Source organism: Tetrapisispora phaffii, chromosome 8, assembly GCF_000236905.1.
Source record: "Tetrapisispora phaffii CBS 4417 chromosome 8, complete genome".
NCBI classification, from domain to species: domain Eukaryota; kingdom Fungi; phylum Ascomycota; class Saccharomycetes; order Saccharomycetales; family Saccharomycetaceae; genus Tetrapisispora; species Tetrapisispora phaffii.
Genome location: NC_016527.1, coordinates 382,335 through 397,338, shown reverse-complemented (window position 1 = coordinate 397,338; position 15,004 = coordinate 382,335). Strand labels below are relative to the sequence as shown.

Genomic DNA, 15,004 nt, shown 5'->3' with positions numbered 1-15,004 from the left:
CTATAGAGTTCTATATATTTTAGTGCATTCATTTTATGGTGTTATGTGATGCTATTCTAATATTTTGGGATATCTTGATTTATATTATCAATATATTTAAAAAAGCCACCCTTAACATCTTTAACACTTTTTATTTTAAATTCGTCTTTGAAGATACGTGTGGCCAGTTGTGAATCATTTCCAAAACGACACAAGACTACCAAATTAGTATTTTCTTGAAGTTGCGGAATCCTCTCTTTTAATTTATCGAGAGATCCATGCATATTCTTCAACTCTTTTAAAGGAATATTTATAGAATGTTGGAAATGGGATATATCATAATGATGGCTAGGTCTAACATCTATTAATATATGATCCTTTTCTAAGCTTTCAATATATTCGCTATGGTATTGTTTAACTGTTATACGCTCATCAGCGGAGCAGACATTGTAGTTTCTTTGTCCACAAAACTCTGTATAATTTATTTCCCCAGATTCAATAGTTTCTTTTGTGATCTTTGGATCGCTCCCACAACATTTACATGTAGTTTGTTTACCTCTCATTTTAAAAACTCTTAATGACTGCTGCGGGAAGCCAGAATATGACATTAAAAAGGGTTTGAAATTTTCAATTGTATATACTCCATATATCAACTTCAACGTTTCAATAGCCATCATTACACCTACTAAACCAATACAAGGCCCAATGACACCACCTTCGGAACAAGATGATACAGAATTGGGTGGAGGTGGAGTTGGATAGAAACATCTATAACACGGGCCTTGATTTTTAAAATTTAAGATGCACAATTGACCTTCTGTGCCAACACCAGAGGCTGAAATAACAGTGATACCCAAAGAAACAGCCACATCATTGACTAAATACCTAGTTGCTGGTGAATCTGTGCAATCCAAAACGTAATTATAACCGTCAAATATTTCAAATGCATTTTCAGAAGTTAACCTAACTGGGTAAGTTTTAATGTCCACAAAGGGGTTCAATAAGTTCAATTTCTGTTTAGCTGATTCACATTTTAACGTGCCAACTCTACTTGTGTCGTGTAAAGTCTGTCTATGCAAATTTGAAGCCTCAACAGTGTCGTTATCAACAATTCCAATATGACCGACACCAGCGCCAACCAAATATTGTAAAGATGGACATCCTAATCCACCAGCACCGACAACTACAATCCTCGTAGATTTTAATTCGAGTTGACCACGTAGTCCACCAGACTCTTCAACAATCATCTGTCTACCGTATCTTTGATACTCAGTAAGGGACAAAGACTCATTATTGACTTTTGATTCACTCAACTGAGAGCGTAATTTAGCGTTTTCCTCTCTAAGGTTTTCTATCTCCTTGCGTAGCTGTTCCATTAAAATAATATCTTATTAATATATTTTGTATTGCATCCATCTAATTACACTATTACAATAAACAATGGAAAATTCAACAAACATTAAAGTAGAGTTTAAACACTTTTTATAAATTATATTATGATTAAATCTGCAATCTCAAGCATTTAAAGCTCATCGCTTACTGATGAGAAGAGCAGCCTAAACAGCGCTATAATGCGTCTGAAAATTTTTTAGCTGCCATTTCAACCAAAATAAGATGAGATGAGATGAGTTGAGTTGAGATTAATATGGTCACTTAATGATTGATTTCATTGGCACTCGAGTATATTTGGTTATAAGGACATCTTTTTTATATGAAACCGTGTGCTACATCATTTGAATGGAAGTTCTCCTGATATAAGAGGGTATCTCGATCAAATTTATTAGAAAGGTGAGTTTACAAGTTGGAGATATAGAAGACCGATAAAGGATCACCATCGATAATATAACATTTAGAGATGGTTCAAGCCATTAAATTGAGTGAATTAACTAACAGGAAGAGACCTGCCGGTGATGGTGCTAATGCTGACTCCGAATCAGATATTGATATCAGCAGCACAGATTCAGAGAATGAAAATGAAAATGAGGAAGCTGGAGATGAAGAGATTGTCAATATAGATTTCGACTTCTTTAATGGCAATATCGACGTAGATTTCCATGCTATGAAAAATCTAATGCGTCAGTTACTAGGTCCCCAAGAAAGTAACAAGGTCCAATTGAGCGCATTGGCTGATTTGATTCTAAATTCTCCAACCACTACAATCAAAACTGACGGCCCAGAATCTGATCCATACTGTTTCTTATCATTTATCGATTACAAAGAGAACCGTGATAGTGATTGGTCAAAATATTTACAAAATCTTGACATCAGATTAAAAACTTTCTTAAAGACCATCGATAGTAGCAACAAAAAATGTGCTTTAGTAGCCAGTGAACGTTTAATCAACATGCCCCCTGAGGTTATCACTCCATTATACAGAATTACCCTCGAAGATGTGCAAAACAGCCTAGGAGATGGACAACATTATGATTTTTACGTTATTCTAAGTAGAAAGTACGAAGTTAATGTAGATGCAGATGAAACTACAAGTGATAGAAATAAGAAGAGAGTGAAGTCTGACGAAATCGAATATTACCATGAGGAAGATAGATTCTTTGAAAAATACAGTCAAATACATTTTGACTCAGAATCTAGAAAAGGTATAATCAGCACATATATAGTGATCAATCATGAGAACCTATTAAAGGCTATCAATGAATTTGAAACAGAAGTTGCAAAATGGTAATCACAGATAATAGGCGCCAAACTAGCTAAAACAATAACAGCAACAGAAATAACAACAACAAAAGTGGTTTATATACTCCGTTAATATATATCAATAAAATTAACTACCCAACAACTCTTAGATAGTAATTACATGATGCGATATACTTATTCTGGCACCATGTTCATATAAAGTGACTAATTTATAACATATCTCTCGAGGACTCCGTGAAGATGTTATAATTCACTATAATGTTTTCAAATAAGACGTGTTTTAAGTGTACAATACCTCTCGTCCAACTACTATTCATGAAACGTCTTGAACTATACCTCTTTATATAATATGTGTCACTTATAATTAGTGTCCTTTCGATTACTATTGTTTGGAGTTACCCGCTTTAATATTTGCATGCGATGGAATTCTTCAATTTGAAGAAATAAAGAATTGAAGAATTGAAGAACTAATCAACAACAATCAATAAATAAGTATAAGATGAAAACACTTAATTGAATTATTGAAAACGTAAGGGCATCTATTGATGGAAAAAAGTTTATTATCATCAATTACTTGTGATCTTAGAGCCATATTTGTCGTCATTACGGTTATCTGGGTCTGTTAATTACTATTCTAGAAGGCTAAGTTTGCCGAGCATACGATAAATTTTGGCTTTATCGATTCATTCAATTTCCTAGACACCGTTGTAATCCGTTATTTTGATTTTCATAAGCATGCCAAGTGATTACAATTCTGGATCAACTACTAGAAACAGTTCAAATAAGTCGCTGTCCACAGCTGTAGCCGATGTTTCATCGGAGATGCTGTCATCAAGGACTAATGTTACTAAATCAAGTATCGATAATAGCGATTCAGATACTCCTGAGGGTCAAAGTTTAAACAAGTTACTTCGACAAAGAACAAATAATTTGATTGAGTTATATTGTATTTCCCGATTGCACGATCTACTCAATATCAATGATGAAGATAAGTTTAAAGAAGATTTGAAAGAATTCTTAGATACAAATGATTATAATAAAAATGGTCCATTTAACAATGATAATATTCCAAACTTTAGTCAACTGATACCCATTACATCGTTATCATCGGCAACATCACAAAGTTCGAGTTCTAGTTCTTCACCACCATACAATGAAAGTATAACGAACAACAATGTAATTGTAAATGAAAAGAGGGGTAAGAATATACGACAAAATAAAGTTAGTAACGCATTTAAAACATATAAGGACCAATCAACCTTGATACCAAGCACCAGTGGCGATTCTAATGCTAAAAAAAGGTCAATAGACGAATCAAATAATGACCTAATACACGAGCAGAACGAGGAGGATAACTATAAGAAGACCAAACTACAGGGTACTACAAATTCATCATCATATGTTATTTCGAGTACAGGAGAAATTCAACAAACTACCAAGATTGTCACAAATCCAGATGATAATAAAATCATTCAGAATAAAGAAAAAATGGAGGGAGCAAGAAAACGTAATCTGTATTTAATGAGTGGTTCTTCTCATTTACAACCATCTAGCACTTTAGATCATGGAATACCGAGAGAGTATACTACTGTAAGTTCAGTAAAAGCTGAACCAACTCCTGTAACGATAACACCAAAATCATATTCAAACAACATGTTATTTGAGATGAAATCAAAACACAATGAGTCAGTAGATTTCTTTGACAAAAATAATATCAATAGTAATGAATCAATCTATTTATTAATGAAAGAAAATGTTCCTTCCAAAATTCCACAAGCTCTGCCTCTTGCAGAATTGAAATACTTGGCGCATACTTTGCCGTTAATCAAGTTACTGCCAATGTCCCATAAAGCATTGACAACTGATATAATCAGCAGTGCATTGAATGAAGGTAGAATAACAGTAGTGGCATCGAGAATAGAAGAGCTTCGGAGACTTGGTTTATGGTCGCTGAGACAACCGAAAAAATTTATAGACCCTTGGGGAAATCAAGTTACTCATAACAGAGTAATGTTAGAAGAAGCAAAATGGATGTATGAAAATTTCAAAGAAGATAAATATTATAAAATGGCTATGTGTGCTACAGTTGCTCAAGCAATTTCTGATTACTGGAATTATGGAAAAAGATGTTGCGTTAAAGTACAACCAATTCAACACCTACCATCTGTTAGAATAGAAAAAGAAGAAATCAAAGAACTTTCAAAGTGTGATGACAATACTAATGTTGCAAAGGATGAATTTATTAAAGGGGATCATGGAAACGACAATACTATTACCGAGAAAGATACAAAAGAAAATAATCATAGAGGTGAAATAAACAATAATGAAAGTGAAATAACTGATGAGATATCACGATCACTTGAAATTGAAACCAAGGAAAATATAATCGTAACACCAACATCAATAAATGACAATTTAGAAGATGCCGTTGCTAATGAACACAATAAATCAAAATTAGACGGTATTCAGAAGGAGAAAATACAATTGAATGAAGAACCAGAAAGTAAGTCTTTAGAATTGGATTTGAAAACAACGGAAAATGCCCCAGAGCTGTTATCAGACATAGATTCTGCTGTCCCTGACATAATTTCTGATGAATCCACAAATACTATTGCAATTGAATCTAATCCTCAAGCCATTTTTAACCCAGAGGTAGAACTTGATACTTTATCGAAAGGTGATCAAGATGAAAAAGAAATTGAAGAACAATTTACTTACTCTCCATTTAAACTATTTTTACAATATAATGAATTATCCTCTTTGGAACAAACCATTGTACAAGCAGCATCACCGTACTCCGGTTTACTTGAATCTGCCAGTCAGTTACCTGATCAAATGTCCTTTGTTCAAATATCCAAATCTTTGGTAACATTAGACGATGATCATTATTTTAAGATAGTGGAGCGCCAACTAGTAGATGAAGAACAGTCTTTAGTTCAGTTAAGCAAAAGACGTGGCATTTTCTATGGAAACAGGCGAAGTCACTATTTAAAACCGCCTGCTGCGCCATCTTTAAAATACTTAACAAGTAGGACACCAACTATTTGGCTACCAGAAGATGATGAAGAATTAGTGAAAAATATAAACGCTTATGCTTATAACTGGGAGTTGATTGCTGCACATATGTTTCCACATCCTAGAGATTCTTACATTTCGAATATTGAAAGGAGAACTCCATGGCAATGTTTTGAAAGATTCGTTCAATTAAATGAAAAGTTTAACTTTAATGATCTAAAAGGTCCTAAGGCCCACATGGCACAACAGTGGCTGATCGAAGCCCATAAGTTCCAACAGAAACAGAATAGAAGAATCTCTCCTTTGGGAGTTGGAACAGAATCAATCCAAAGAGGTCATAAAAGATTACGTTGGGCAAGTATGTTTGACGCAATTAGAAAATGCATAAAGAAAAGAGAAAATAGCCCAAGGCCCAATCCAACCCAACAAAGGAAGCCTTTAGATATTAAAAGCATGAAAGTACCAACTCCAGCTGAAATGTCAAATTTGAAGTTACAAAGAGATGAAGCCTTACGTAGAGATATACAAATGCGCCGTAATGTAAAAAGCAGACTTCAACAACAGCAACAGCAACAGCAGCAACATCAACAAGGACAGCAACTACAGCAACAACAACAACAACAACACCTACAACAAAAGCAAATTCCATTAGCAACTCAACAAGTTCAAACTTCAAATTCGGAGCCTCTAAACAACTTCACCAATAATATTATCCCAAATAACTCCTCTAATGTTAATGTTGTTAATCATATTTCACAAAATAGTCAAAATTTTTTGCCACAGCAGTCCAATATTTTAGCTGAAGGTGTGAAAGCCACACCTCAACAGAGTATGCCATCTTCGAACCAGGTTTCTTCTGCTCATACCACGGGTCGAAAGCAGTTTACAGAGAAGGAAATAATTGAAACATATGCAAGAAAAATTTTGCAACAAAAACCAGAAATAACACCAGAAATGGCTATAAGAGCTGCCCATAATTATTTGAAAAACTTCAAACAACAACAGTTACGTTTACATCAAGCACAGCAATTACAAACGCAAACTTTACAGAATGAGCAGGCTAACCAAGCAATGAATTCAGGTAATCAAGGAGGAACTGGTCAGATATCAGTAAATAATATGAATAATCTAAGATTAAGCCTAGACTCTGGCCTATCTCCAAGCTCTCAACTGAAACAGTTGTCTTCCAATATGAATAATAATAATGGTTTCAACTTACCAGAAACCCCAAATATTCATCTCAATAACGGTAATTTCACAAGCAGCTCGTCTAATAACCAATCAATGAACTCTCCAACTCCACAAGAAATTTTACAAAGATTACAGAAGTGATGTTATAAATAAATTTTGAATTATAATTACATAAACTTTTCACAATATTTAAAACTATATTTGCATATTGATATTTCATTTTTTAACTAAAATTCTTAAAAGATAAATACTTCACAAAATTGAATATCAAACTACAAAATATAAGTAAAATAGATTAGATTTAAGTATATCTGACTCAGAACTATTGTATATTGACAGGGATATATAATTAAATTTAATAGAGTATATTTGAATTTTACAATTTGAAATGTTTTGGTTTAAATGAATTACATAATTTAAAGTTCTGAACTAAATGTTTGGCAAAGTGAAAACGGCAGTTTCTTCTACAGGAGAACCATTAATTTTATATGAAACTTTCCATTTCAATTTTACAGGTTTTGGTGCATTAGCTTGGGCATTGTCAATCCAAATGCTTTGAGTAATACCATCATTTATAAAGCTCCGTAAAGTGCTGGATGATTGTGGGTTTAACCTTAAACTCATTGTTTTTGGGGCAGCTAACAGAACAGCAACTTCGGTAAGTGGAGAAGAACTTAAATTAGAAAAAAATGACTTGATCTTCAATGAGTTTTGATTTTCTCTTACAACTTCGAATTCAAACTTAACATTCTCAGATTGATTAACTAGCACTCTTGATTGAGTTTGAGCGGAAGTTGGAGGAATCGAAGATGAAAAATCACCTAATAAATCGAATGCATCGCTTTGAGCAGCGGTGGAGTTAGTGACTGCAGAAGTTGGTTGAGCACTGCCTAATGATATATCACCACCTAAACCAAAGTTCGGTGTACTTGCTGCAGGTGTTGTTATATTTAAGTCATTTAGATCACCTAGCAGATCCGTTAAAGGATCCACTGGTTGAGTGTTTGTAGTCATAGATTCTGGAGCAGGCGAAGAAGATTCGGTATTATCATCAAAATCCAATAAATTAATTTCATTTGCCAAAGCACCGCCCTGATTCATTTGAATAGCAGTAGATAAATTTTCGGGATTAATTTGAGATGCTCCTTGAGAGTCACCGGACTTTAATAATGTGAATTTTTCCAGGATTTGGTTAACATTATCATTGAATTTTAACAAATCTTGAACTAATCCATTATCTTCATCTTGTTCTTCTTCAATGATTTTTTGAAATTTAGGTTGAGCGGACTTTAAAGAGCCGTATAATTCCTGTATAGTTTCATTGTTCAAATCTAAATCCCCAGAGTTCAACATTTCATTTAATAAATCAGCTTTACGTTTTAACTTGTTTAATTCATGAACAACAGCTTGCTTGGCTTCAACAACATTATCTTCCTTAAAACCTGCCATAATTTTCATTAATTTATTTGCTTCCTTTAAATCTTCAGGTTTACCACGTCTGATCAATTCTTCTAGTTTGGCAGCTTGTGCAATCTCTTGCTCTTTCTGAATCTCACTTGCTGTCTTTAAATTATTATTTGGTTTTAAAACAGATAATTGAGATTCATCTAATTTTGGAAATACGTAACCTTTATATTTTAATAGCCTATGCATATCTCTGATGAAACCTAGATCATCCTTATAGGATGCATGCTTGCATAGAGTTTGATACCATTCTTCAATAGCAGTTAAAATCAGTCTTTGTACTTTTGAATAACGTAAAGGTGGATGTTCTGGGAATCTTTTAACTAATTCATTCAAGAACTCTTTCCTAGAAATTTGTAAATGTACTGGATAACCACAATTTTTGACTAAAACGTCCAACAATGCAATCGCAAACACCGCAGTGTGTGTATCTCTGGTGTTGATTAATCTAGCAATTGTAATTATAGCATCTCTTGAAGTAGCACCTTGTTTTTCATTAATATAATCTGCAACGTCAAGATTTAAAGCTAAATCCGGTTCTGTAAGAGAGATTCTACAAGCACGTTGAATCTTTCTCAATAACGGATTACCAGATGTATGTTGTCTCCTCACTGGAGCATCTGTTAAATATATAGCCGACATATTAAACTTGCTTGATTATCTTAATCTGCGAATCGTCTTATTTCTCTTAAGAGATAAACTGGCAAAAAAATTCAAAGATGATATTGAAAAAATATTAAACGAACATTAACTGTTGCTTAAAAATGTACTAGTTCTATCAATTATAGATATAAGCCGTTGCTTATTCACCTACGATCAGCAAACTAATCAATAGTAAAATTTAACAAATCTGTCTTAAGTTATTAGCTCCTTTTCCAAAATTTAGGATTTTTCCAAAATATCCAAAAAGCATTTGTTACCCGGCTAAGTACAATTTTTAGATATAGGTTCAATTGCAAAGTCGAACCTAAATGTATTTTAATGAACTTAACTACCGTAAAATTGACATAAATTTGGATGATTTCAATATAAGGGTGAACTACAATTTGTATTGGAAGGATACATATAGAATACCGTTTTACAGGGGAACTGGAAACTAGTGGGTCTTTAAACAACAACCTCAGGCAGGTATCTCTCATCTTGGATCGAATCTGACATTTATTTCTTTTTTTGCAATCTCCAAATAATTTATGTCTAATACAAAAATGGAGAACACTTCAGCTGAGCATGTGGAGTCAAAGGATAATTTAGGTGTTGATAAGTTGAATGTCGATTTTGACTATTTACTGTATAAAATCAAGGATTATATATCGACAATTGAGTTGCAAACAAATGAGATGTGTAGAAAACGACATCAGTTGATTACGAAGGATATTATTGAGGATATTGTCGATAAGAATATTGCCGATTTTAAAGAGCTGTTAGCGAAATGCGAGGATTTAGAGAATTATTATAATATGTTGGATCAGATCGAAGTGATCACAGGCACTTTTGAGGAACGGTTAAACCAGATAGTTCTTGATTACTCAGAAATTGACCAATGAAAAGTAACTTTCATGGTAAAAACTACTCACAAACAAACTATGCATCTTAGGTTACACATAATGTAGCAAACTACTTAGCGATAGATAAATTGGAATAAAATAATCTATAACTATACAGTATATTTTATTAAAGTTCTTTCATGCATACTATTACATATATCATTTGACTATTGAAAAGGGATATAAATTTTATGATAAAATGTCTTAAAATATGGTCACCAAGTTATTCTATCGTTATCCATTGCAATTTTCTTTTGCAAATAATCAACCTTCATTTTATTCATTCTGCTCGTAGAAGCAACATTTCTCATCCTAATGCATGATAAAATCATCATTGCAATACTTTTGAATTTTCTACGATATGCTTTCCTATCATTACTTAAAAAGTCATTTCTAGTTGGTGGATAATTATGACTAGAATAGTAAGGATCATAGTCGCCATTAATATCCGTTTTCCCTCTAACAATATTATCGTAAATGTCTAAATAATTTGAATTCTTTTCATTTCCCAGTTTCAATAAATCTAAACGTAGTTGTTGAGAACTTGCTCTCATTACACGATTTAAGTAGTCATTCATGACACGTAAATCGTTGTTCAGTCTTACTTCATTATTATATTTTAGACGATAATAATCTGCTCTGTTCTGAGAAGTAGAATCTTCAAATTTAATTTCTGATGTTGAAGGCCTGCTGCCACTCGATAATAAATTAACTTTGTTTTCAAGTTCGACATTTTCTTTCCCAAGTTCTTCTAATCTGTTTAAGAAGTCTTTTTTCATCATATTATATTTACTTTGAAGAATCAATAGATTAGCTTTAGCTTCTTCTAGACCATTTTTGGCTTTAGAGTTATTGATAAATTCATCATTTAAAGTTCTATACTTCTTTGCAATATCATTATATTCATCTACAATCTTCTTTAGCTCAACTTTTAATTCGCGATTTATAGATCTAATCTTTAGATAATCGCTATTAAGCTCCTCCTTGGAGTCAGTTACAGATTTTACCTTTTTGTAAAGTTCTTTAATTTCTAACTCTTTACCTCTTAATTCTGATTTCAAAGTTTCAAGTTCAACATCAGTGGAAGATGTTTGCTGTAGGAGCTTCTCTAATGAATTTATTTTATTGTTCAAATTATCTTCCAATTCCTTCTTCGAGTTAATGATTGCATTCTTTTCTGAATTGAACTGTAATAATAATTTGTCATAATTATCTTTCTCCCGTTCAGTAGAAAGTTTCTCTTCTCTTAGTTTCCTAATATAACTTTGCCTTTCTTCTTCTTGTTCATTTATTAATGTTTCTGTTTTTTTTCTATATTTATTTCGCAAGGATTCCATTTGAGATAGCAATGATTCTATCTCACTATTTTTTGCCTCAGTTAATTTTGCAAGTTTTTGAGAAGAGTTCGTTACATTTTCAATCAATTGGTTTTTAAGGTCTTTAATAATCTCTTCGGAGGTCTTTAATGCATGCTTATTTTCTTCAAGTTCTTTATTTAGTTTATCCATCTTACTGTTATATTCAACTGCTAATAAATCTTTATTTGTCGAAAGATCAGTAATGTTAGACTTTAATTGGTTTTCCAAATCATTTATTTTATCTTCGTATTCTTTTCTGAGCGATTGCGACTCTTTTGTTAATTTGTCAACTAAAGCTGAATTTGTTTTCTGCATATCGACATGTTGCCTCCTTAGCTTGTTAATTTCTACATTTTTTTCATCCAGATTTTCTTTTAATTTTCTTTCTAAAGTAAGGTTATTCTGTTTAAGATCTTCTATTTGACTGATATCAGAACTTTTCAATGATTTTAATTCTTGAAGTTTAGCCTTTTTATCTTGTTCTAATTTCTCTATAATGTCTTTCAAGGACATTAGTTCATCATTTAGGTTCTCATTTACTTCATTCATCTGTAACAATTTAGAATTTAATTCTATGTTCTTCTTTCGGATCTCAATGACTTGGTTCTTTAACTTATCATCTGAATCCTTCATTATACCCATATGTGCTTCAGCATCGAGTTTATATTTTTCGTATTCCGAGCTTACATTAGTTAGTTCATTTTCTTTATCATTCAAGCTTTCCTTTAATTTTGTATTTAAATCTTTTAAGTCATTCAACTCAAGTTCTAGATTTTCAATTTCTGATAACTTCATATTGAGTTCATCTTGAACCAACATGAATTGTTCATTATTGTCATCATCATGATTTTTTTCTAACATAGTATTACATTTATCTTTGTATTCCTTGATGACCTCTTCTTTTTTTCGTAACAAATCTTGTAAATTCTCTACTTCTGTAGTTATCTCTTCTAAATTTCCTTCTAATGAACTAATTAAATCGTCTTTGGCATTGATAAGCTTATCTTTTTCCATGATAGTTTTTTCAAACTTATTGTATCTTATTTTAAGATCATTTAATTCACTTATTGTCATGTTTAATTCATTAGCTACATCCTCTTTTGCGTTGGAAAGTTTTGTCTCTAACTCTTCTATAATTTTCTGGTTTTTACCATTAATAATATCAATTTCTTTACTGTTAGTTGCTGATTCATTTTTACTTGCTACCAAGGCCTCTAGCTCTCTAGATTTGCGAATTAAGATATTATTTTGAGTAACCAAATCATCACATTTAATTTTAATCTCTTGAATTTTTCTATCTTTTTTACCACTTAATACTTTTAATTCATTAATTTCATCTAATAATGGTAAAGTTTTTTGCAATTCACCTTTGTTCATCACTGTATTCAAATATTTTAGTAAACTTGTGACTTTAGCTTTTAGATTATAATTTTCTTTAATCAAAGATTGGATTTGTTCCTGCTGTTCTTTCAATGGGTTCGAGGTCGATGCATTTTCCTTCAATTCATTCACCAAATTTCTACCAATAATTTCATTCGAATCCCTTCTATTTATGTCAGAATTACTTAAGATAGTATTTGATAATTCTGGAATTACCTCATCGAATTCAAGTGATTCATTAAACATGTTAACCGAGTTTAGAGTGTCATCCGGATTAATTTTCTGATATTTCCTAGGTGGTGAATTTAATGTTGTATCTCTAATATCCTCTGTTCCATTATTATGTGTTGGGGATTCTAATGGTCTCTTTGGAGCTTGTTTTGCTTGACCGATAGGTGTAAATTCCAATGAAGCTATCCTTTGCGAATGTTCCTTCGATTGGCTCATACTGCAAAATCTGTATCGTACTCTAATTGCAGTTTAAAAATCTTTTTTAATATTGAAAGCTAATATCTCAAATGTTGCAACTTAAATAAATTATGTCAATTTGGTAACTGATCGTAACTCTCAATCTTCAAATACTCCACTGTCACCAAATCCGCAAAATAAAAATGCTTCTCTTCAACTTGTATAAATATAATATATAACAAGTATAACGTCAATTCTAACATGCAAGTTATATAATATAATATATTGAAGTTATTGATCTTATTTTGTGGTTACTACTTTCTCGTTTTATTGTTTTTAATTTTACGTGATACATAGATAATACAAAGTGAGAGTTATGTGGCAAGTATCAAAGAGCGCAAAACGAAAATACATAGTTAACAAAAAGTTTACGCGTATCTCCCTTCTATTATATAAGGAAACATCTCTAATTCTTAATGTATATTTAAAACATTAGTTTACGTTTTATAGATTAGCTACCATATACTGTATATCATGTCAGAGTGTTACAAGAATGTAGTGAAGTTGCTACTCTTTTTTATAATCAAATTTATTTTCAATTACGGATTCTAGAGAGAGTCGCATTGGTTCCTCTGTGCAAAGTATGGGATGTCAAGTATGTTTTTTTTGTTACATGTTTTGAACACTTGTAATGAAATAATCTAACGATCTCAATGCGGAACCTGATTGAATACTTTCATTGGCAATCTCAATACCTTTTTTCCAATCTCTATTAGATTGACTTAGACACCATAATACTGCAGTGTTAAGGATGATGTAATCGTAGATTGGATGGTTATCGCCTAACTTGTATTTTCCAGATAAAATTTCATCTCTAAGTAAAACTGCATTTTCTTTAGGTCCCAATGATACGCATTCTGATAAATCATGTTCTTGTAAACCAAACATCGATGGCTCAAGATCGAAACTCTCTATTTCATCGGAAACTGAGCCAACATGCCAAACTGTGGTCTTGCCAATTGGTGATACTTCATCTAAGCCAACGTGACCCCAAACGACAAATACTTCACTATTTGGGTATACTAATTTTGCTGCTCTTGCATATTCCGGAGCTAGTTCTTTAGAAAAGACACCTAACACTCTCTTGTTGACTGAATTAACAGGGTGTAATAATGGGCCTAGGACATTGAAAATGGTCGGTATTCCTAGGATCTTTCTTATATTAGCTGCATATTTCATCCCATTGTGAAAATAAGGCGCTAGTAAAAATATAAAAGTGTTTTTCTCATCATTCCAAATCTTAGGCACACTTTGAGCATTAAGCTTTGACGAATCGCAACCCAATTGGTTTATAAGGTCACCAGCTCCACTATTCGAAGTGGATGCTTTACCGCCATGCTTGCATACCTTAATATTCGGTATACCTGAGGCAATTATTGCTGCTGAAGTGGATACATTGAATGTGTTTTGTCCATCTCCTCCAGTTCCGACAATGTCCAATACTGTACAATCTTTTGTTATATTTCCAGTTAATGTGTCTGGATTGACTAGATCAGAATGTTGAACAACCGCTTCTGCAGCTTTTGAGATGTATTCAGCTTTATGGTCCAGACCTGTAGTTCTCAAACTTGTTAAAAATGAAGAGATTTGGACGTATTCTTTCAACATACTCTCATCGGACAAGTCAATTCCATCATGTTTCTCTAAAGCGCCTAATATTAAACTAATGGCATCATACAATTCAGATGGGGTTAATGTCGGTGGATGCAACAACAATTTTTTAGTATAAGAAACCAACTTTTGCTCCCCCATTTTCTCTATAACAATCCGATTTTGTAGCCTTTTCATTAAACAACAACAAAACCTCGTATGATAATATTGATAATTATATAGATAGAACTCTGGTCTATATATATATATTTATAAATCAACTACCCGTCGTGAATATATAAAAACATCTTCTCCTATTACACATACTATTTCTTCATCAACGACCATAATATTTATTCA

The 15,004-nt window shown here is 32.4% G+C and overlaps 7 protein-coding genes across 7 annotated transcripts; 3 read left to right on the top strand and 4 right to left on the bottom strand.

Moving 5' to 3' along the window:
* Nucleotides 1-56: 56 nt before the first annotated feature.
* Nucleotides 57-1,355, bottom strand: UBA4 (Uba4p; the record flags this gene model as incomplete). The annotated part of the gene is made up of 1 exon (XM_003686765.1): nt 57-1,355. One exon carries the CDS (start codon nt 1,353-1,355, stop codon nt 57-59), a length of 1,299 nt encoding a protein of 432 aa, XP_003686813.1.
* A 479-nt stretch (nt 1,356-1,834) lies between these two features.
* BCP1 (protein-transporting protein BCP1) lies at nt 1,835-2,662 on the top strand (the record flags this gene model as incomplete). Its single annotated transcript, XM_003686764.1, has 1 exon — nt 1,835-2,662. One exon carries the CDS (start codon nt 1,835-1,837, stop codon nt 2,660-2,662), a length of 828 nt encoding a protein of 275 aa, XP_003686812.1.
* Nucleotides 2,663-3,369: 707 nt separating this feature from the next.
* Nucleotides 3,370-6,981, top strand: EAF1 (Eaf1p; the record flags this gene model as incomplete). The annotated part of the gene is made up of 1 exon (XM_003686763.1): nt 3,370-6,981. The coding sequence occupies one exon, from the start codon at nt 3,370-3,372 to the stop codon at nt 6,979-6,981; it is 3,612 nt and encodes a 1,203-aa protein (XP_003686811.1).
* A 288-nt stretch (nt 6,982-7,269) lies between these two features.
* On the bottom strand, nt 7,270-8,946 carry GGA1 (ubiquitin-binding protein; the record flags this gene model as incomplete). Its single annotated transcript, XM_003686762.1, has 1 exon — nt 7,270-8,946. The coding sequence occupies one exon, from the start codon at nt 8,944-8,946 to the stop codon at nt 7,270-7,272; it is 1,677 nt and encodes a 558-aa protein (XP_003686810.1).
* A 548-nt stretch (nt 8,947-9,494) lies between these two features.
* CNL1 (Cnl1p) lies at nt 9,495-9,848 on the top strand (the record flags this gene model as incomplete). The annotated part of the gene is made up of 1 exon (XM_003686761.1): nt 9,495-9,848. One exon carries the CDS (start codon nt 9,495-9,497, stop codon nt 9,846-9,848), a length of 354 nt encoding a protein of 117 aa, XP_003686809.1.
* A 215-nt stretch (nt 9,849-10,063) lies between these two features.
* Nucleotides 10,064-13,033, bottom strand: SPC110 (Spc110p; the record flags this gene model as incomplete). Its single annotated transcript, XM_003686760.1, has 1 exon — nt 10,064-13,033. The coding sequence occupies one exon, from the start codon at nt 13,031-13,033 to the stop codon at nt 10,064-10,066; it is 2,970 nt and encodes a 989-aa protein (XP_003686808.1).
* A 630-nt stretch (nt 13,034-13,663) lies between these two features.
* On the bottom strand, nt 13,664-14,842 carry TRP4 (anthranilate phosphoribosyltransferase; the record flags this gene model as incomplete). The annotated part of the gene is made up of 1 exon (XM_003686759.1): nt 13,664-14,842. The coding sequence occupies one exon, from the start codon at nt 14,840-14,842 to the stop codon at nt 13,664-13,666; it is 1,179 nt and encodes a 392-aa protein (XP_003686807.1).
* Nucleotides 14,843-15,004: the final 162 nt, after the last annotated feature.